This window comes from Nicotiana tomentosiformis, chromosome 11 (assembly GCF_000390325.3).
Source record: "Nicotiana tomentosiformis chromosome 11, ASM39032v3, whole genome shotgun sequence".
Taxonomy (NCBI): Eukaryota; Viridiplantae; Streptophyta; class Magnoliopsida; order Solanales; family Solanaceae; genus Nicotiana; species Nicotiana tomentosiformis.
Genome location: NC_090822.1, coordinates 81,300,753 through 81,324,903, shown reverse-complemented (window position 1 = coordinate 81,324,903; position 24,151 = coordinate 81,300,753). Strand labels below are relative to the sequence as shown.

Sequence of the window (24,151 nt, the reverse complement as noted above, 5' to 3'; positions counted from 1 at the left end):
ATAATAGTTGAAGTTGAACTTAGAATCCTTCTCAAGAAGCTTGCACAACGGATTCACCACCTTAGAGAAATATTTGATGAAACGCCAGTAAAAACCCGCGCGGCCTAAGAAACTCCGTACGCCCTTCAACGAAGTTAGAGGTGGAAGTTTAAAAATCACCTCAATCATTGCCTTGTCAACTTCAATTCCGTTCTTTGAGATTCTGTGGCCAAGGACAATGCCTTCCTCGACCATGAAATGACATTTCTCCCAAATTAAGCACCAAATTTGTTTCTTCACATCTAGCAAATACTTTATCCAAATTTTCAAGATAATCATGAAAGGAATCTCCAACCAACGAGAATTCATCCATGAAAACTTCAAGGTAGTCCTCCACCATGTCCGTGAAGATAGCCATCATACACCTTTGAAAAGTCGTCGGTGCATTGCCCAAATCAAAGGGCATCTGCTTGAAAGCAAAAGTACTATAGGGGCATGTAAAGGTTGTTTTCTCTTGGTCTTCTAGAGAAATAAGAATTTAGTTGTAGCCTGAATACCTATCATGAAAATAATAGAAAGCACGGCGGGCCAATCTATCGAGCATTTGATCTAAGAAAAGAAGTGGAAAGTGATTCTTCCTTGTGACTTTGTTGAGTTTGTGATAGTTAATACACACCCTTCATCTGGTCACCGTTCGTATAGGAATCAACTCATTCTTGTCATTGGTGACCACTGTCATGCCCCGCTTCTTTGGGACATATTGAACCGGAGAAGTCCACGAACTATCGGAGATGGGGTAGACAACCTCGGTATTCAACCACTTGATAATATCCTTCTTAACAACTTCTTGAATAGCCTCATTGAGTCTCCTTTGCTGTTCAATAGATGGTTTAACACCATCCTCCAATTTGATCTTATGCATGCAAAAGGCGAGGCTTATCTCCTGAATATCCGCCAAAGTCCATCTAATAGCCTTCTTCCTCTTTTGTAGCACCGCCAAAGTGGAATCTACCTGCACGTTAGTCAAACAAGAGGAAAGAATAACCGATAAAGTATACAAGGGCCAAGAAATTCATACTGAATATGTGGAGGCAATGCCTTTAACTCCAAGGTAGGAGACTCTTTAATATAAGGTTTGTAGGAGGACTTGTCCTATTTTCAAGATCCAATGATGATTTTTGGGGTGCATAGTTGTACGACCCCATTCCTTGCAAAGAATTCACACATTCCATGAAGCCATCCATCTTGTCATCATCAAAGTTGAGCAAGACGGCCTCCAACATATCAACAACATTTATTGTATCACTTATATCATCAACAATAACATCGGTCACCAAATCCACAAAAGAGTACACCTCATTGCTATTTGGTTACCACATGGACTTTCACACATGGAATACCACTTTTTCATCACTGATAACTAGGGGTTTTAGCCTATTATTTTCTCTCTATTGCATAGGTTTTGGTTAAAAAATCGTAAAGGTATTCCCGAAAACTAACTTAATGTGCTTGCTTACACGATTTGGTCAAATTGCGGTAAAATAAGCCATAATCAACTCATGGAGGAGTCACACTTGCACTAATCCAAGGCTGAGACTGGAGCGCTAAGAGCGGCAGAAAAGCACGGCCACGTAAGGACCACCGCTAAGGCGGCCATTATTACGCAGTCCGTGAGAGTAGATTCAAAGAAGATGCTTTGAGTACTAAAATAACTGCTGACCACGTTGGAAAAGCGCGGTCGCGAAATCTTTGATGCGGTCGCGAGGAGATTTTTGTTGAGAGTGCATCTTGAGGTGTAGAGACCCTGCAAGTCAGGCTTAACTGAAGAACACGGTCCGCGTCCAAATTATACGGCCGCAATGGAAGCACACGCAGACGCAGTTGAAATTATGCGGTCCACAAAACTAATCCCAATCCAAGCCCAGTATTGAAGAAACGCGGACCGCGCTCATTATTACGCGGCCAGGAAAGCTTAAGCACGGACGCGGTCAGAATTACGCGTCCGCAAATCCTCCGCATGGGCTGTTTTGTCCAGAAATTTTAGTTGTGTATAAATAGATCTTTTTGACATTTTTAGGTTAAGTTTTGTAGAGCAGAGCACGTGAACGGCTCGGTTTTCCCTTTTTGGACAATTTTATAATAGGTTTACCTTCAAACTTTAGATTTTCATCTTGTACTTTAATATTATGGCTTATATTTCATCTTTATCTTTGAATTCTGCTATTATTATGAGTAGCTAGATCCCATAGCTAGGGTTGTGACCCAACCCTAGTGTGGGTATTTAATGGCTCTTGAATTTTAGGGCGTAATTGTTTATGAGTTAGTGATATTTAGCCTAATTCATGCTAAAATTATAGAATTAGTGGTTGCAAATACTGATTCATGCCTTTATGACTTAGGCTCTTCTTGAAAAAGAGAGACTAAGTCTAGGAAAATTAGGCTAACAAGGAATTGGGGTGAACTCAATAGATTGATAGCCTTGATTAAAGGGTTAAACCTAGAGATAGTAATACTCGACTTGAGCCAATTTCTTTTAGATTGTATGAACACCCATTTGGTCTTGAGAAAGTCAAATCTAGTAAAGTCACTCAAACTACCGAGAGGTATAGAGTGAGCACTTATGTGTGATGGTTATATCACGACCCCAATCGTAACAAGCTTGTCCTAGATTCTTGATACCCATTAGATACTCACCTAGGCGGGAGTCACTACCCTAGTGCCTTTTAACACTTGAAAACTTTCACTAAAATTATTGTACTTACCTTACACTTGGCATACAATAGTATAAAATTAGAATAGAATCAATCACAACAATGTTTGGAAGTGCAATTAGAAACAACACGCACGTCTAGATTAGTTAGATACCCAACTCCAAACCAAATTAACTCCCTGTGGAAATCGATCCCGACCTCATCAGGTAAAACTGCATCGACCACTCCTCGCTACTATATAGTGGTATAGGTTTGGTATCGATCACTTTTTGGCGCCGTTGTCGGGGATTTAGACGGTGTTGACTATCTATATAACTGTTTGTGTGTATTGTTTTTTATTTCCTTTTATTTTTCTAACTCTTGTGTATCAATCGCTTTAGGTACCAAATGGATCATAATTATGCTCTCGGACATATTCTTTCGGGGGTGGAGGTAGATGACAATGGTGAGGATGAGGTTAATCTAGAACCTCAAGTCCAAAGAAGAGGCCGCCAGTCTAATGACAATATTTCAAACCCTCCCGCCCATCCTCCACGGGAAGTACACCGGGTGCTACCAAATGAAGGTTACGCAAGTGCAATTGTCCCGCCCCAGATTCGGGCAGGCAATTTTCAAATTACAAATGTCATGCTGACCCTATTGGAGAAAAGGGGCTTTTTCACTGGAGCTCCTCATCAGAACGCATACAAGCATCTAAAGGGTTTTGTAGACACACGCTTGGGGAGCAAGCAGACGAATGTGTCAGAGGACGCTCTGAGATTGAGACTTTTTCTATTTTCACTTAGAGGGAAAGCTTTAGATTGGCTCGAGAGGCTACCCAACCACTCCATACACACGTGGGATGAGTTAGCAGAAAATGTTACAGTCAAGTTTTTCTCATCGGGTCATATGGAAACATTAAGGGATGAGATCTTAGCCTTTAAACAAGAACCTAATGAACCCCTACATGAAATATGGGAGCGATACCGGACAATGGTCAAGGAATGTCCAAATAATGATATGACTAAAGCAATGATTCAGCAGACATTCTATAAGGGCATCAACACGACCAACCAGTGTATGGTAAATCGGCTAGCTGGGGGAAGTTTTATGAAGACGCCTTATGTCGATGCTTGTGACATACTTGATGAGATGGCTGACACATCTTCAGCTTGGCAGAGTCAGGCAAATGTTCCTCAGGGTGACCCTAATGTCATCCATCTTCACAAGGAACTTCATGATCACAGACAAGCCATAGCCGAGTTCACAACTACTATGAATGTTAGCAAAAGCCCAATTTTAGCAAGTTCAAGGGCCAAAAAAAGTAAATGCCATGGAAGGGGTAAATGTCATGGTCAATAGAAGGAGACAGCGTGGCCAACAAGTGCAAAACGATCAAGATCAATATGAGCAAAGTGGTGGTGGATACAATCATGACGATTCTTATGATGATCAAAGTGAGAAAGTGTTATATGCCAATAACTACCAAGGTCAACAGAGCAATGCTCCAAATCAACAATGGAGATTGCAAGGGAACAATCAAAATTGGGGCAACGAAGGCCAAGGGAATTGGAACAATGGCAACAACAGCAACGCGAACAATTGGGGGAACAACAATCAGTATTTGGGGAACAATAATAACAATTGGGCGGAAATGGAAACCAAGGGGTTGGAATAATAATAATCAAGGAAACCGAGGGTCGGGAGTCAAAGGCCCCCGATGTATCAACAACCAAACAATCCGCCTCCATATTTGTCTCAAGGGAAAAAATCTTCAAACAATGAGATGGGGCGGATAGAGAATATGTTCAAACAAATTATGGAAAGGAATGTTGACTCAGATGCCCAAATAGCCTCCCATACTACCTTTATTCGCAACTTAGAAGTACAAATGGGTCAAATTTCTGAGGCCTTGAATACTCGCCCTAAGGGGGCACTACCAAGTGATACGGTAGTATACCCAAAGGGTGGGAACAATATAGGTCATGCTATGGAGGTGACCACAAGAAGCGATAGAGGTGGAGATGCAAGTACCTCTAATCCAAAGAAGATTGTGAGTGAAGATGTTGTGTTGCAATAAGATGATAAGATTCAAGCCTATGATGAGAATGTGAATGATGAAGTGAGGATCAAAATTAATGACAACATGGAGGAGAATCAAAATGATGTGAACCCGTCTAGGGAACACATGATAGACATACCGAAGACGGTAGTGCCTAAAGCCAAGCCCCATTTGCCAAGGCCTCCTCCACCGTATCCTCAAGGGCTTGCAAAGGAAAATACTGAAAACCAATTGAGAAGTTTATTTAGATGATGAAAAGTTTTTCAATGAATGTGCCCTTGGTGGAAGCTCTCGCACAAATGTCGGGATATGCCAAGTTCATGAAGGACTTGGTCACTAAGAAGAGATCCATGAATTGTGAGACCACCAAAATGACTCATCAAGTGAGTGCCATTGTGCACTCGATGGCTCCAAAGCTTGAAGATCCCGGTGCCTTTACAATTCCATGCACCATTGGTAGTGTCGATTTTGCAAAAGCCTTGTGTGATTTGGGAGCAAGTATTAATTTGATGCCATATTCCGTGTTCAAGACACTAGGTATTGGGAAACCAAGAGCTACTTCCATGAGATTACAAATGGCAGATTGGATAATGAAAAAGCCGCTTGGTATTATTGATGATGTTCTAGTCTGGGTCGATAAGTTTATTTTGCCTGCTGATTTTGTGATTCTCGACTGCGAAGTCGACTATGAGGTGCCTATAATATTGGGGAGACCTTTTCTAGCAACAGGGAAGGCATTGGTTGATGTGGAAGCAGGGGAGCTCACCTTCCGAGTGGGCAATGAGAAAGTTGTATTCCACGTGTGCAAATCAATGAGGCAACCAAATAGCAATGAAGTTTGCTCTTTTGTGGATCTTGTGACGGAGGTGATAGTTAATGATATGAGTGCCATGATCAATGTGGAAGACCCTTTGGAAGCTATGTTGTTAAACTATGAGGATGATGAAAAGGAAGGCTTGGTTGAATGTGCGAAACCGTTACAAGGAATGGGATCCTACTCATATGGGCCCCGTAAACTTTCCTTGGACTTGGAAAACCAGAAGACTCCACCAACAAAGCCCTCAATCGAGGAGCCACCAACATTGGAGCTGAAACCTTTGCCTTCGCACCTCAGGTATGAATTCTTAGGCCCTTCTTCCACATTACCTGTTATTCTTTCTGCTTGCCTAACTAACGTGTAGGTAGACTGTATACTTGTGGTGCTTCAAAGAATGAAAAAGACAATTGGATGGACTTTGGCTGACATACGGGGTATAAGCCCCGCCTTTTGCATGCATAAAATTATACTAGAGGATGATGCTAAACCCTCAGTGGAGCATCAAAGGAGGTTGAACGAGGCTATGCAAGAGGTCGCCAAGAAGAAAATTGTCAAGTGGCTTGATGCAGGGGTTATGTACCCTATTTCAGATAGCTCATGGACTTTACCGGTACAATGTGTGTCGAAGAAGGGGGTATGACTGTGGTCACAAATGAGAAAAATGAGTTGATCCCCACTCGTACTGTCACCGGATGGAGGGTGTGTATGGACTACAGAAAGTTGAACAAAGTGACCCGCAAAGACCACTTTCCATTGACCTTTCTTGATCATATGTTAGACAGACTTGCCGGACGTTCCTACTATTGCTTTTTGGATGGGTACTCAGGATACAACCAGATTTGCATTGCATCGGAGGAGACCAAGAGAAAACCACCTTCACATATCCGTATGGCATATCTGCATTCTCACGGATGCCGTTTGGTTTGTGTAATGCACCGGCTACCTTTCAGCGGTGTATGATGGCAATATTTACGGATATGGTGGAGTACTTCCTCGAAGTGTTCATGGATATTTTAGTGTTGTGGGAGACTCATTTGAAGAATGCTTGGATAATCTAGACAAAGTGTTGGCCCGATGTGAGGAAACCAACCTAGTGCTTAATTGGAAAAAATGCCACTTTCTGGTTGAGGAAGGCATTATCCTCGGCCATAAGATCTCAAAGAACGGTATTAAAGTGGACAAAACGAAGATTATGGTGGGCATAATACCAACCGAACCGGAAAAACCGACTGAACCGATAATTTTAGTTTTTTCGGTCGGTTTGCGGTTTATATTTTTAAAAAGTTCGATGATTGGTTCGATTTTCGATTTTGGTACCCCAATTTTCGGTTAAACCGAAAAACCAAAATATTAGTGTATAGGTTTTGGTGGGCTCTTCTTCACCTATATTATCTAGCCCAATTTGCTTACCCACACTCTAAAGGCTGAAGTCCAAAAACCAATTTTACAAAACCAAGCCCTTTTGTTAATATATACATATAGTTTAGACTATGATTTCATTTTACCAAATCCGTTTTCTATTTTCTCATTCAAGATTAGTTACAGTTAAGAGGAAAGTTGAACGTATGGCCTCATTCTTTTTTCATTTTTGTGAGTTTGTGGTGTATTAGTATTTAACTAGTTAACTGGAGAAAATGTCCAATTAACTTTTTTAAAAACTGAATTTAAAGGCTTTTTTTGGTAGAAAAAGCTCAAACAAAAATCCCTCAAACCTACCGAACCAAACCGAATATTGACCTAACTTAACTAAGAAAAACCGATAAAACGGAACTAATATTGGTTCGGTTATTGATGCACCAAATGAAAATCGAAAACCGATTAAACCGAACCGAACTTTTGAAAAACAGAACCGAACCGACCAACGCCCACCCCTAGCGAAGATTGAAGTTATTTCAAAACTCCCTCCTCCTACTTCTGTCAAAGGAGTTAGGAGCTTTCTTGGGCATGCGGGATTCTACCGAAGGTTCATTAAGGATTTCTCAAAAATGATGAACCCCTTGTGCAAGCTGCTACAAAAAGATGCAAAGTTTGTGTTCAATGAAGATTGCATGAAAACTTTTGAGCTTCTCAAGAATAAATTGACAACCACTCCCATCATCACTGCACCCAATTGGAGCTTATCATTTGAGCTCATATGCGATGCTAGTGACGTTGCGGTAGGCGCAGTTTTGGGGCAAAGGGTCAACAAGATATTTCACCAGGTCTATTATGTAAGCAAAATGCTGAATGACGCCCAAGTCAATTATACGGTGACCGAGAAAGAGTTACTAACCATTGTCTTCGCCATGGAAAAGTTCAAGCCATATCTCATGGGTGCCAAAGTGATTGTGCACACCAATCACGCGGCACTTCGTTACTTGATGACCAAGAAGGACTCGAAGGCTAGGTTGATGAGATGGGTTCTTCTGATTCAAGAGTTTAACCTTGAAATCATTGATAGAAAAGGAAGTTATATTCAAGTGGCGGACCACTTGTCCCGCTTAGAAGATGAGGGGAGGCCCCATAATGGCCTCAAAATTAATGATTCATTCCCGGATGAACAACTCATCTCTGTGTCTTTGAACGATATACCTTGGTTCGCCGATGTGGCTAACTTTCTTGTGACCGGCATTGTCCCGAGTGAGCTCTCTTCTAACCAAAGGAAGAAACTCAAACGGGACAACTTGGATTATTATTGGTACGAGCCCTATATTTTCAAGATTTGCAATGATGGTGTGATCCGGAGATGTGTCCCGGAAGAGGAGCAAATGAATATTTTTTATGCTTGCCATTCCTCGCCCTACGATGGTCATCATGGTAGGGTGAGAACTACTTCAAATGTTCTTAGATGTGGATTTTATTGGTCTACCTTGTATAAAGATGCAAGTGAGCTCATTAAGAGGTGCGATGAATGCCAAAGAGCTGGTGGAATTTCCAAGAAGGATGAAATGCCTCTCACCACTATTCTTGAGATCGATATTTTTGACGTGTGGGGAATAGACTTCATGGGGCCATTTATGAGTTTCTGTGGTAACACTAACATTCTTGTTGTTGTGGATTATGTTTCCAAGTGGGTTGAAGCTGTAACTTTGCCCAACAATAAGGCACAGAGTGTGGTGGCATTCCTAAAGAAAAATATCTTCACAAGGTTTGGCACTCCTCGAGCAATCATCAGTGATGGGGGTTCTCATTTCTGCAATAAGGCTTTCGACACTTTACTTTCCAAATATGGTGTCAATCATAAGGTGTCAACCGCTTATCATCCCCAGGCTAGTGGACAAGTTGAGGTTTCCAACAGGGAGATAAAGAGCATATTATCAAAAACTGACAATGCAAACCGAACGGATTGGTCAAGGAAACTTGACGATGCTTTGTGGGCTTATAGAACTGCATACAAAACTCCAATTGGTATGTATCCGTACCAGTTGGTATTTGGGAAAGCATTCCATCTTTCGGTTGAGTTAGAGCACAAGGCCATGTGGGCGCTCAAGAAGTTAAACCTTGAATGGGATGTAGCAGCCAATCTCTGGGTAGAGCAACTCAATGAACTTGATGAATTCCGATTTCATGCCTATTCCAGCTCGTCCTTGCATAAGGACAAGATGAAGTACTTACATGACAAATATGCCTGAAACAAAGAATTCAAGGAGGGTGACTTGGTTCTTTTATTCAACTCCCGGTTACGACTGTTTCTGGGAAAGCTCAAGTCAAAATGGAGTGGTCCTTTTGAGGTGGTGCATGTGACTCTGTTTGGTGCTCTTGACTTGAAAAATAAAAATGGTGAAATCTTCAGAGTTAATGGGCACCGAGTGAAGCATTACCTCGAAAAGTTTGATGACATCCATGTGGTGGCCTTGATTAATTTCCAATGATGTTGGTAACATGCGTCGTGCCGCGACATTAAATCAGGCGCTTCTTGGGAGGCAACCCATGTGTTTTTCTTTCTTTTTTTGATTTTCTTCTTAGATCAGGCTTCATTTTGATCTAATTGGTTGTGAGATTTGTGTAGGAATTGTTTATGCAGTACAGGACTGTTGCTGGAAAGATTTGACTAAGTGTGGGGAATTACGCGGACCGCACTCAAAATTTCGTGGTCAGCGAGAGCTTTTCGCGGGGTCGTATATTGCCAGTGGACGCAGACTTGAAAAGTCTAAAATATCAACTCTCTGAAGTTGTATTCGTATCCGTGTTTGTAATTTCGCGGTCCGCGTTGATATTACGTGGTCGCGCCCGTTATTTCGCTCTCAACGGACCTGTTTCTGAAAAAGTTCTTTGAAAGGTAAAAAAGCATGTACGCGGTGGAATTACGCGGACCGCGCTCAGGTGACCTCTGGGGTTGGTATAAATAGGAAGTCCTTAGGACTTATACACTTTTTCGAACCCACGCTCTCAGCGAAATAGGCCACTGTTCATCTTCCACTTCTAAAAATTTCAATTTCATATCTCATTAGTCAAGAAGAAATTTCCTACTACAAATCCACATATGGTATGCTCAGATCTTTACATTAATTTCATCTTTTGATTTTCTTTCTTCTACTTTAAATTTTTCTTTTTAGTTAGGGTTTAATACATGCCACAATCTCAAAATCATGCTTAATTGATGCTTAAATTCATGTGGGTAATTTTTTTACATTCCTAATGGGGGGATAGGGTTATTAACTATGCATGTTAATTGAATTAATTTTTGCACTTAGTAAAAGACCTAGGTTTCAAATGTGCCAGAGCCAGTGTTGTTTAAACTTTGAGGACCGCGGTCCATTTTTATGCGGTCCGCGTTCTCTAATTTGTGAGAAGCTGAGTATGGTTGCATGTTCGTGGACGCGGAAATTTTTCCGCAGTCCGCGTTAGAACTTACGCGGCCGCGTCCAAAAATTCGTGGTCCGCGCTCATGCGTTGCAGAGAGTTTGGTAATTGCTTCTGCATCCACGTCCATTTTTACGCTATCCACGTTTGATCTTTCGCGTCTGCATCCCAAATTTCACTGTCATCGGAAACCAATGTTCAGAGAGTTGGTATTCTGATCCCAAACTTTCGCGGCCACACTCATTTTTACGCGGATCGCGCTGACCTTTCCGCGGCCATGCCCCTTTTACGCTGTCAGCGGAAACCAATGTTTAAAGAGTTGGTAGTCTGATCCCAACTCTTTCGCGGACCGCGCTCATTTTTATGCGGGCCGCGCTGACCCTTCCGCGATCTCACCCCTCTTACGCTGTCAGCGGAACCCATTTTTGAGAAACACTTTGATCATTTCATTTTATGTCTTCTGCTAATTCATTGAACCATAATACTAATGATATTTCACTAATTGTGTGTGTAGATAATGGTGCGATCTCGTGGTGGTCCCGACAAATCCATACGGAGGGGAGAATCCTCCCGAGGCCGAGGCAAAGGGAAGCAGATTGCATCCTTAGCACCACAGAAGATTATTGCCAAAAAGGCCCCACCTATGAGACCTCAGGTTGACTTCTCGGACACTAGTGAATACCTCCCTTCCCGGGAGATTTCTGAGGGAGAATATGCACAACAACCCGAGGTGCAATATCAATCTTTCCATCTCATCGATTAACCCACCTCCTCATCTAAGCCGGATGATAGCTCAGACGGAGATAGTAAGACTTCAACACCTTCTCCCCCACTTGCTGTAACTCCGGCCTCAACAGCTGCTCCTATTGATATTGATGATGAAGAAGAAGAGGTTCCGGATGATGGTAGAGGAGGTGATACACATGAGGGGGGGTTGAGTAGATCAAGGAATCCAACAGTGTGGCAAGATCGGTTTGTGAGTAAGAAGGCCTACCACAAATTTTGGGAATGGTGGCCACAAAGGTCGCTCACCCTTGAGCGTCATTTCATAGAAAGAGACCTTCTCCCTCACAACTCGAATGTGAAGAGACAATTTGATGAAAGAGGGGTGGAAATTCTTCACTAGCAAAGTGTTGGAAGCAAATGAGTACCTAGTCAAGGAATTTTACGCTAATGTTGCCCACATCAAAAGGGTACCTATGTGACTAAGGTATGAAATAAGAAGATCCGGTTCGATGGCAAAACATTGAATACATATTCGGGGTTTGATGATGTAGACGCTTCTCTATACATACAGAAGTTGGCATTAGATGAAGCAGCTCGTCCATGGTTAGCAGAGGTGATAGCCATACCAGGGACAACACCGCACTGGCTTACACCGGGAGTCTCAATTGCTAGAAACACCCTTAGCTTTGAAGCAAAAGGGTGGTGCACCTTAGTATGCAACCGCCTTGATCCGTGCCAGCATGAGAGTGACATTCCACTTTCCCGGGTGATCCTCATAGCGTCCATCATGGCGGGGTACCCGATAAATGTGGGGAACCTCATGGTCCAGAACATATCCAAGGAAACCGGGAAGGAAGAATGGTCCTACCCTTACCCCAATTTCATCACTATGTACCTAGAGGACCAGCGGGTTGAGGGGAGACACTTTGACACGAAGGTGAAGCTGAAAAGGCCCTTCTTTTGGTACAGCCTTCAGGGAGCAGACAATCCCAAGTCCAAAGTCAAAGCCACTACCTCCGCTGGCCAGTCTGAAGAGCCAAGGGTAGTGTCCACTAGGTCCGAGCCTTCCACAACTGAAGGTTCATCTGCTGGTATGCCACCTCCTTCCTTAGGGCCATCTGTCTCTACCCCACTATATGTGCCTTCCTCCTCAGCTTACCCTCAGACTGCACTACGGGTCTCTCAGACGCTATCCGTTTCACTCCCCTATTGTACATATTCAGTTTACTTTCCGTATTTTACTATATAACTTTTTTTGTAATTTTCCTTAATAGCTTAGCTTCTTACGTCCTTTAGTAGCTTCTTTTTGAGTTTGTAGCCTCTTTTTAAATTTCTGCGTGATCAATAAGCCTTTGGTTTTCTTAATGCCTCGGTTCTTTCCAAAGATGGATGTTGTGTGAACCGGGTGGCTCTTCCCAACGATGGATGGCGTGACAATCTTCTTAAGGGATTGAGTTTGTTTTTCTTTCTGTTTTGATATATAGTAGTAATGAATAAAAGTGTCTCAAGCAGGCTTCACTTGGTACCAACACATTTACTTTCGACCTCATGGTTAGAGACAAGTTGGTTGAAGAGATTAGCTTTAGTTGCAACCTTTAGACTCTTGAGTTGACTAAAACTATCATCAAGTGGTTTCTGTGAGCCATCTGTGATCTTTAATCTTAGCTAAGGTTGTTGTGGGCCCTCGACTCTATTCTCTTTAACAATCCAGTAGCTTGAGAGGTGAGTTATTGCATTACAAGTCCAAGTCCCGTTCCAACAAGTCTAGAACTTTCCCTGAATGTTTGTCTAGGCGAAATTCTAAGTGTAGCTCGACTTGAGAAGTGATTGTAGGCTCTCCTTGGTCCCATTTGAACTGTGAAAGCTTCTGTAGCCTACCAATGTGATATCCCTAGTCAACCTCTTTGAGACTAAGCCTTTTTTATTCAATATCCACATTACAAGCCTTCATCCATTTTATAATGACCATCTCTTGGCACTCAATCTTTCCTTAGCATTCATGATGAGCAATGAGCGAAAACATAGTTTGGGGGAGAGACAAGGAATTTCAAAATAATAAAAGGTTCAAAGAACAAAAAGAGTTGATGAAAAGGAAAGGCAAAGAAAAAGACAAAGAGTTAAAAATAAATATGTCAAAAAGAAAGAAAAGGTTGAAAGGATTCAAAGAAAATAATGTTGAAAGGCATGAAATGATGAGAAAAGGAGAAAAATGATTGTCATGAACAAGAAAGAGTGACAATGTGTCTCTCTAGTTCCCCTAAGGAAGAAGAAAATGACTCAAAGAGTCAAGAAAGTATGAACCGAAATGAGAAAATGGATTGCTTAAGGAAAGATAAAACCATCATAGTTCATTATGTCCTACCTTGATCCAAAAAGCCTTTATTATATCCCGCTAAAGCCCTATATGATTTCAGGTTGAATGAGCTTATATTAGGGGTGATCTACATAAGGGGCAAGCTTATGGTACTTAGGGCCAAACTTGTGACATTCTTTTGAGAGTGATGAGCGCACTTCTTTAGAATCCTTGTTTTGAATGTCACATTCTATAAAGTGAGATTTGCTCATGGAGAGTAGAGGAGAAGGATTTTGGGATCCACAATGACCTACGTGAGAGAGCGATCTTACTTGATGAATTGAGTCAATTCTTGATGCTTTTGTGTCACATTAGAACTATAGAACTCAAGAAGTCATAGCATGATTACGCTGTCCGCGAAAGTAGATTCAGAGAAGCTTCTTTGAGTACTAAAATAACCGATGACCGCGTTGGAAAAGTGCGACCGCGAAATCTTTGACACGGCCACGAGGGGATTTTTGCTGAGGGCGTATCTTGAGGTGCAGAGCAGAGCGTGGTCCGCGTCCAAATTACGTAGCCATGATGCAAGCACACGTGGACGCGGTTGAAATTATGCGGTCCACGAAACTAAGCCCAATCCAAGCCCAGTATTGAAGAAATGCGGACCGCGCTCATTATTACGCGGCCACAAAAGCTTAAGAGCGGACGCGGTCAAAATTATGCATCCGCGAATCATCCGTAGTGGCATTTTTGTCCGGAAATTTAGCTGTGTATAAATCGATTTTTTGACATTTTTAGGTTAAGTTTTGTAGAGCAGAGCACGTGAACGGTTGGGTTTTCCCTTTTTGGGCAATTTTATAATAGATTTACCTTCAAACTTTAGATTTTCATCTTGTACTTTAATATTGTGGCTTATATTTCATCTTTATCTTTGAATTCTACTATTATTATGAGTAGCTAGACCTCATAGCTAGGGTTGTGACCCAACCCTAGTGTGGGTATTTAATGGGTCTAGAATTTTATGGCGTAATTATTTATGGCTTAGTGATATTTAGCCTAATTCATGCTAAAATTATAGAATTAGTGGTTTCAAACACTAATTCATGCCTTAATAACTTAGGCTCTTCTTGAGAAAGAGATACTAAGTCTGGGAAAATTAGGGTAACAAGGAATTGGGGTGAACTCAAGAGATTGATAGCCCCGATTAAAGGGTTAAACCTAGAGATAGTAATGCCCGACTTGAGCCAATTTCTTTTAGATTGTATGAACACCCATTTGGGCTTGAGAAAGCCAAATCAGGCAAAGTCACTCAAAATACCAAGAGGTATAGAGTTAGCACTTATGTGTGATAGTTATATCACGACCCCAATCGTAACAAGCTTGTCCTAAATTCTTGATACCCATTAGATACTCACCTAGGCGGGAGTCACTACCCTAGAGCCTTTTAACACTTGAAAACTTTCATAAAAAATATTGTACTTAGCTTACACTTAGCATACAATAGTATAAAATTAGAATAGAATCAATCACAACAATGTTTGGAAGTGAAATTAGAAACAACACGCACGTCTATATTAGTTAGATACCCGACTCCAAACCAAATTAACTCCCTGTGGAAATCGATCCCGACCTCATCGTGTAAAACGGCATCGACCAGTCCTCGCTACTATATAGTGGTGTAGGTTTGTCATCGATCAATCACCAATCCAGAATGTAAGTTCTCCGGCTTTAACATCACAATGAGCCTTCCTAGTAGCAAGGAAAGGTCTCCCAAGAATAATCAGCACTTCATAATCAACCTCACAATCTAGAATGACAAAATCCGCCGGAAGAATGAATTTATCAACATGAACCAAGACATCTTCAATCACTCCCAAAGGCCTCTTCATAGTACGATTGGCCATTTTCAATCTCATAGAGGCGGGTCTTAGTTGCCCAATACCCAAAGTCTTGAAAACATAATAGGGCATCAAATTTATATATGCCCAAAGATCACAAAGAGCTTTAGCAAACTCGGCACTTCCAATTGTACAAGGAATTGTGAAAGCACCGAGATCCTCCAACTTATGAGCCATTGAATGCACATTTGCACTCACTTTTATGAGTGAGTTTGATAGTTTAAAAATTCATTGACCGCTTCTTTGTCACGAGATCCTTTATAAACTTGGCATAACTGGGAATTTGTTAAAAAGCATCAACTAATGGCACATTGATTGAGAGACACTTCATCATTTGAATAAACTTCTATAATTGATTCTCACCATTTTTCTTGGAAAGTCTTTGAGGGTACGTAGGTGGAGGCTTAGGCAATGGTGCCTTAGCCTTTTGCACTACTGGCTCTGGTATGTCAATAATGTGATCCCTAGAAGGGTTCATCTTCTCTTGAGTCTCTTTCACACTATCATAAATATCAATCTGAACTTCATCATTAGGTTGCACCACATTGTTTGGGATCTCTTATTCTTGCACCACTTACTCATCATCCACAAGTTGTCGTTGACTTGAGGTGGGTGCATTACCACCTCTTCCCCTTCTTGTAGTAATGGCCATGACATGCCACGCGTTGTTTCCACCCTTTGGGTTTACTACCGTGTCACTTGGTAGTGCCCCCTTAGGATGAGAATTTAGACCTTGAAATTTTTTCCCCATTTCAAATTCTAAGTTGCGGATTAATGTGTTGTATGAGGCAAGTTGGGTATCCGAATCATCATTCTTTTCCATCGTTTGCTTGAACATATTTTCAATATGCCCCATCTTGTTGTTTGAAAAACTTGAACCATGGGGAGGATAAGGAGACAGGTTTCTCGGTTGTTGATACATCGGGGGCCTTTGAAAACCCAACCCCTGATTGCCTTGATTGTTGTTCTATCCACGTTGATTGTTACACCACCCCCCCACCACACACACACACACACACACACATTTCCTTGATTATTTCCATTCCAATTTCCTTGATTGTTGTTGTTAAGCCAATTCCCTTGATTTTTGTTGTTATGCCAATTGCATTGATTGTTAGAATTCCAATTGCCTTGATTGTTTTGAGGTCGCCATTGTTGTTGATTTGGGCCTTGGAAATTGTTTCTTTTCCCTTGAAAATTGTTCACATATTGCACCTCCTCTTCTTATTCATTATAAGAATTATCTTGCTCAAAACCACTATCTTCTTGTACATAATTCTCCACTCGATTTTGGACTTGTGGACCTTTGGTCCTCCTTTTGTTCACCATTATGTTCACTCCCTCCATGGCATTGGCTTGCTTAGGATTTTGTACTTGATTTAGTTGGGTCTTTTCTAGTTGCGTCATAGTGGTTGTTAATTTGGCAATGCCTTGCCCATGGTCTTGCAATTCTTTGTGAAGGTGGGTCATGTTTGGATCACCTCGTGGAACATTGGCCCGGTATTTCCAAGCCGATGGCATTTCCACCATCTCTTCCAAAATATCACACACCTCTACATAAGGTAGTCATGAAGTTCCAACCGGCAAGTTGATTCACTACACATTGGTTGGTTGTGGTAATCCCACGATAGAAAGTTTGTTGAATCATGTTCTCCGTCATATCGTTATTTGGACATTCCTTAACCATTATTCTATAGAGTTCTCATATCTCGTGTAGTGGTTAATTCGGCTCTTGGTTGAATGCCAAAATCTCATCTCGAAGTTTAGCCATGTGCCCCGGAGAGAAGAACTTAGAAATGAACTTTTCCTCCAACTCATCCCAAGTGTGAATGGAATGGTTCAGTAATCGTTCCAACCAATCTAAAGCTTTCCCCCGTGGAGAGAAGGGAAAATCCTTAGCCTCAATAAATCCTCGGAGACATTTATTTGTTTGCTCTCCCAACAAGTGTCCACAAACCCCTTAAAATGTTTGTACGCATTTTGAGTTGGAGCACCAGTGAAGAAACCCCATTGCTCAAGAAAAGTGAGCATCACATTGGTGATTTGGAAGTTGCCCGCCCTAATACGGGGAGAAACCATTGCACTTGTATATCCTTCATTGGGTAATATCTGGTGTGGAGCCGCTCGTGGTGGAGGTGGGGGTAGGGGTAGAGCAGGGACATTATCATTAGGCACTCAGCCTCTTCTATTAGCTTGAGGTTCAAGAGGAACCTCCTCAACTTGCTCGTCCTAGACGTCCACATCCCCCAAAGGCAAATTTTTGAGCTCATTGTTCGCCATGGTTGTACCTATGATTTCTCACACAAGTTAGTAACACAGAAGGAAAAGAAGATATTCCAAAAACAAACCCGAATATATAGCTAACACCGTTTTAACTCCCTGGCAATGGTTCCAAATATTGATGATGTCCACAACACACCTCAATAAGAGACATGATACGGTCGTATACAATAATAATTACCCAAATATAAGTCAGGCTCAAATCTACTAGGAGTTTTAAGGGGTGTCAGGACTATATATTTGAAGCAAGCTAATGGACTACCTAAGATTGCACTTCCACAATATAGGTTTGATTTATACTTCTACTATTACTCTAATGATAGCAAGCTAAGGTAAATAGACTAGAGATGAATGTTTATTATGTTTTACTAAATAGTTTAAAGGCCTAGGGATGTGACCATAACCTAGGTTTTTGCCTAATAGGATAAAGGTGTTAACACTTGTTTTGTTGATTGGGGTGTATTATAGCTCTCAACTCTACGTTACCCACTCACTACCTCTCGGTCAAAGACTGATTTTGCTCAATTTGGCTTTATCAAGTCCAAATGGATGTCAAACAAAATAGTAGATATGAGCTCAATTCGGGTTCTTACTATCTCTAGTTTGAACCCTTTAATTAGGCTAATTAATCTCTCAATTAACCTCAATTCCTTGTTAGCCAAGTTATCCTGGACTAGGTCTTTCTTTCTCAAGTAGAGAACTAGGTCAAATAGGCATTAATCAATGTTTGCAACCATTAATTCTAAACTTAAAGCATAAACTAAGCTAAATAATCAATACTCAATCATAAATAAGCATTAAATTAAATACCCATAAGGTTTACACACTAGGTTTGGGTCACAACCCTAGTAAAAATCTAGCTACTCATAATGGGAATTGAAGAAAATAAAGAAGAAAAGCTAATTAAACTCATAATGAAAGATTAAAATGATGATATCTAATGTTTAAACACTAAAATAATATCAAATTTCCTGAAGTAGTAAAAAGAAATGGCTACAGCAGCTTTTACTGTTCAAACTTGACCTAAATTTGTGAAACTCGTCTATTTGTACAGGGCCAAAAATCGCGGACAAAAATGCCCCTCAGGAAGTTCTGCTGCCGCACAATTCCATGTGCGGTCCGCAAATTTCTTCAGCTGGCAGGAAGGTGAGTTTTGCAGCCACACATTTTTGGATTGTGGCTGCGAAGCAACTTCTGTGGCCGCACAATTCTAGTGTGGTCCGCACTTCACAAAGGCATCAGGACTTGGTCTTTTTTGCATATTCTCTAAACTTTGAATCTTTATCAGTGAAAGCCCAGTTCTGCGGCCGCACAACTCATATGCGGTCTGCACATTACTGAAAATCATGTTGGGTTCTGCTGCTTGGTTTGCGGCCGCAGATGGAATTTTGTGGTCCGTAATTTCTTCTGTGGCCGAAGAATTCCTTCTGCGGACCGCACATCTTTTCTTATCCGTATTTTATTGCCTTGTGATTCGGAACACTCTTTTTTAGTCGCAGAAGACCAAACTTCCAGTATTCCTGCAATTTACACAATTTCATTTATTTTGGGAACACAATTCAAAACTTTCAACTAAAGCAAAATCGAAAAGATGCTAATAAGCAATCAAAACCCCCACTTATTAGTGTTGTGAGAAGGCTGAAGTAAAGTGTTGGGCTTGGTTGCCGCACATGTGGGTTTTGATAGATAGAAACCACGCCCGTGACAACTGGTATTAGAGCGTTACAGATTCATGATGGAGACATGATGGGCATTGGCAGATTTTGTGGTCTTGTTTAAGAACATGGCATGTGGTAACAAAGAACTGCGGGAAAAGCTAACAAAACTGGAGGCATTGAATGGTAATGTCCCTGAAGGTGACGAATTTCAGACTCTCATGACAAGGCTTGCCTACCTCGAGGCAGAATTGGCAAGGCTATGTCAAGAGAATGCAGATCTGAGAAGGGAGACAATAATGTTGCAACGTGATATGGGTGAGGATGTTCCTCAATATGGTGCTTATCATCTCAAGGTAAAAAATCCAGAACTTAAGGCATTTGGTGGTGCAAGGAGTGCACGTGAATTGGAGAATTTTGTTTGGGATATGGAGCAGTACTTTCATGTTATTCGTGTGCAAGATGAGAAGGAGAAAGTAATCTTGACTAGCATGTATTTGTGTGAAGATTCTAAGTTATGGTGGTGCACTCGTGTAGCTAAAGATGAAAGTCTGGAGAGACCAAAGATTGAGTCGTGGGAGCGGCTTAAAAAGGAATTGAAGGATCAATTCCTGACGTATTGCTAGGGACAAACTGAAAAAGTTAAAACACACCGGATTAGTGAGAGCCTATGTCAAACAATTAACTTCTTTGATGTTAAGCATAAGCAATATGTCGGAAGAATACAAATCGCACAACTTCATGAGTGGGATGCAACAGTGGGCATAATTGAAGTTATGTAGGTAGAATATTCAACACCTCGCAAGTGATATGGCTACGGCTGATGCATTGGGCGATTTTCACTTGGGTAAAGAGACTTCTGCTTCAAAGTCCAACGATAGAAAGAAGGACAAGGCAAATGAATAGAAGAAAAGTGAAAATAGTAATGCTAATGAAGACAAGGGGAAGGGAAAGCAAGAGGCTTGAACTTCAAAGAGAAAGGAGAAGGGCATCAAATCCAATGGTTGTTGCATTTGTGATGGGCCACATCGAGCAAGGGACTGCCCAAAGAAGGCAGTGTTAAATGCTATGATTGTCGCGGATAAGAGGGCTGCATTGGAGGCAATGACCAGTGACAAACAAATGGCTGGTGTCAATGCAATTGTAGCTGAGAAGAGAGGAGGCCAAGGGGTGTTGCTTGTCAACCCCTTATGACTCATTAATTGAGCTAAATCGATGAGGACATCGAGTTTCAAAGGGTGCGGGTGGTTTGTTAGTACTCCGCCTCTTTGAGCTTAACTTGACAACAAGACTATTTTCATGGAGCAGCAAGAGTGTTGCCAAGCTAAGGTGCACAAGTTAGCACTAAGGCAAAAAACGGGCAAGTGATGGACAAGACTTTGAGGGAGGCAAGGTAGCTTGGCAAGGGCTTGAAAATGAGATGCGGGCTGAGGGTAACAATTGATCATGGCAAAGGCATAAGGCAATGATGCCAAGGTAAGGGAAAAATGAAGTGGGCACAGGCAGGCTAAGTGCAACGAAGACATGAGCACGAGCCAGACTTGTCATGACATTGGGGTGCGACAAAGGGCCATGTGCGTGGGCAATGATATGTGCTAAATGTGGCTGAAATGCACTTGAGAACAAGGCATTGGCGCCTGATTCAAGCCAAGCCACGCACAAGGGCAGCAAGCTTCATATTGATCAAGTCAAAGGCAGTTACATGGCACATGTTGTGCACATGGGCAACAGTTGGCTTTGGCTAAAAGCTGGCAGATTATGTTAGTACGTTTTTGGGGCCATGTTTTCATTATATTAGCATGATCTACATGATCATAGTAGTTGGGGGATGTCAACTACTCTAGGCTAAAATAGTGAGTTGTGAGGGACAAGTGTCTAAGCCTAATTGTGAGAAGTTTAAGGCAAAGGGGTTGTCTCGTGTTTTATAAATGGACAGCCTCCTTATGCTTGTGGGGAAGAAGAGAAAAAACGTGTATGAGTGCATGTTTGAGTTAGGAAAGAACTCCTAAGTCTATTTTCAATAGTGAAAATATCTAAGGCTAAGAGAAGTCTTGTCAGAAAATCTAAGGGTCAAGAGTGATCTTCTTTTGTACACGGTTGTACTTTGAGTTTGAGTTTCTTTGTATGCTCGAGTTAAATACAAAATTAGGAAAAGAGATTCCTATATATTGTGTCTTGTGCTCTTGTTAATTTTCTGTTACCTTTACTTAAATTCGTGGCCTAAATCAATCCAAAAACATACTACGTTGAAGCTACCTAAAAATATTCTAAGTCCAAAGTTGCTATAATTTTGACCGAGTGTTGTGAGAAAGCTGAAGTCAAGTGCTGGGCTTGGCCGCCGCACATGCGAGTTTTGACGGACAGAAACCACGCTCGCGACAGGTGTATGGTGCACTGATGGATGCCTTCAAAGTCGAGGGATCGAGTTAAATTTTAGAAAACGAACAAAGACACTCGTCGAGGACCTAACTAACATATTTTTACAAATTAATGGCTTAGTTTGTGATAGACTTGAACTTTCTTTCCAAAGTTTTGTTGAATTTAATTGAAAATTATATTTTCATCACGGATCTACTAGTTGAGAATAGATTTTAGTCTTGTGAGAGAATTTCTAGTAAACTCATTATTATTATTATTATTATTATTATTATTATTATTATTATTATTATAGTTATTTATATATTTTTAACTTAATTTTTTATTTTTTGGTATGATATAAAATGAATTAAACTTAAATGAAGTAGCTAGTAACAATTAATATAGCCAATCCAAACTTTTTTTAAAAATTGAAGTGCAATTGTTATTGTTGGTGTTTATATTCCAGCAGTCAGCACACCTCCTGACCACTCATATCTTTTAAGAATCTATTGCTGACATGTACCTGAAAATCTTTAAAGAATTATAGAAAGTATAAAAACAAATCCTCTACGTAGTGGATGCATGCATAAGTGCTAACGATAATTCAGTAGCCTTACCAAGAATTGATCATCTTATTTCTTACTAGTGGTGTGTGCCCGTGCTGCGTATGCCCGACATCAAAGTTCATTTTAGTAGAGATCATTTCTAAAGCTGGTTTACAGCTTTTAAAGTCGGTTTTAAGCAGAACAGACTTGAAAATATGGCACTCTTTGAAGATTAGTCGAATACAAACCAACCTCCGCCTTTATTTTAAGTCATGTCTTTCCGAAAATGGTTTAAGTTATAGTAGCACTATCTGATACATGAGCTCTGGCCTTTTCTTCCCTGGTGCTTCGCGGAATAGCATATAGTTGTAATTCTCATATAAAAGGGCAAATAGATAAGTATTAGTTGAAAGCAACATTTTGGTAACAAATCTAATTGAGACATCTAGTACATCAGCTATTGCCTTAAAGAAGAATACCAACAGAGTCAAGTATTTCTTCCTAAAAGATCATTAGGAATATAAATAAACCCAGCCGACATTTGTAATAGGAACGACCACAACAATTTGCAAATTCAACATTTGATAAAGCGATAAATCGACATATCAGAGTGCAATTTGTACCAGTTCATCTTAAACCTTAAATTTAGGTAGAATAGATTATGTGTATTACTCTAAAACAATGATAGCTCCTTTCTGTCTTTGACAGTGTATTTTCAAAACATCACAAAAGTCATAAGCTCATGCTACTAACAATTCATAAATTATTTAGATGATCCAAACTTTCTAAAGAAGTTTGACTTGCACGACAGCACTCATAGAAGTATTAGATCGTCCAAACTTGAAAAGAGAAAAGGATAAAAATACATGCTCAAAAAGTATATCCATATTTGCATATCCAAGCAACATCAGATGAACAGAGGGAAACGTTCACCATAATTTCTGATAAATTAGGCTACCCTGTAAGAGTTCCATAAATTTTTCAAACTCCTCTGGAAAAATTCAGTGCCGAGAGGCAGAATTCAGTAAGTAACAGCAATAACGTCCATGAAACAAAAGGTTACCTGCGAGAGCTTAATCAATTAATAGTTTGAATAAACACTACTATGACCTAACTCCTAAAATTTTATCAGCATAATTTGATACTGTAAAAAGATTAATATGCGGGATTTGCAATGAAACTCACAAAAAAATGCAGCATGCTCACCACGAAGTTCATTACAAGACAAAGCAACAGTACCGAATACATCAAATAATTAGAGAAAACATCTTAACTTCCAGTCTTTATCTCACGCCATAGCTAGCACATGCACTGCAAGAGAACAATTGGACAAAAATCAGAGAAGATCAGACCCAAAACTTTTATTTTGAAACACAAGCATGGTTGGAAAAAACGGAGAAAAATGCAAAAAAAAGGTGTCCATTTTACTGCTACTTAGTAGTGAGGAAATTGAAAAGTCACAAGAGATATTCATTATCTTAAATAAAAAAAATCAAATCAGAGATTGGATTACTTTGATTATCTGAATTGAACAGCAACTAATCAATTAATTAATTAATTAACGATAGATAAACTGTGGCTCAGTTTTGGAATATAAAGAATATTATATCAAGTGACTTAGAGAAGAGAACGCTCCAGAGACAGAAGCACAAAACCTACTGATGGAGGAACTGGTGATGGATTTTGGATGTGAACAAATATATCCCACTGTAACGCAGCGAACCAAGTCAATTGCAACCACGTAAGTTAAATTGAAAATTTTAGCGTATAAAGCAGTACAGTTACCTCCTTAAAGATGATAGATCAGTTGCGTCCAAGGGAATAGAAATTTTCAGCCATAAACTCCTCCTTCATTTCATGATCTTTCATAGAAAGAACTCAATAAGCCAAAAAAAAAAAAAGAGAGTGCACTTTTAACTTCCTCAAACAAAAATAATAAATACAAATTTGTACTATTCAAACTTACATGCATGTGGTAGAACATTCTTCCAATCTTCCAAGTTTCTGTGGATCTTTTCAATTGTTAGATAAAATCAAGGGAGAGAAAAGTGAGTCTTAGAAATTAA

At 40.5% G+C, this 24,151-nt stretch overlaps 1 protein-coding gene and 1 long non-coding RNA gene across 3 annotated transcripts; both read right to left on the bottom strand.

The window, feature by feature from the left end:
• Positions 1–15,043: 15,043 nt before the first annotated feature.
• LOC138901746 (uncharacterized) lies at positions 15,044–15,424 on the bottom strand. Its single transcript, XM_070189534.1, has one exon. The coding sequence runs from the start codon at positions 15,422–15,424 to the stop codon at positions 15,044–15,046; it is 381 nt and encodes a 126-aa protein (XP_070045635.1).
• Positions 15,425–22,362: 6,938 nt separating this feature from the next.
• Positions 22,363–24,091, bottom strand: LOC117278670 (uncharacterized). Of its 2 annotated transcripts, XR_004509021.2 has the most exons (4): positions 24,052–24,091; positions 23,871–23,947; positions 23,745–23,792; positions 22,363–23,396 (listed from the first exon to the last, which is right to left on the bottom strand). It is a non-coding gene; the product is annotated as an uncharacterized lncRNA (long non-coding RNA). The 2 variants fall into 2 exon arrangements; XR_011412228.1 differs by lacking the exon at positions 24,052–24,091 and having other exon boundaries at positions 23,745–23,872.
• Between the last annotated feature and the right edge of the window lie 60 nt (positions 24,092–24,151).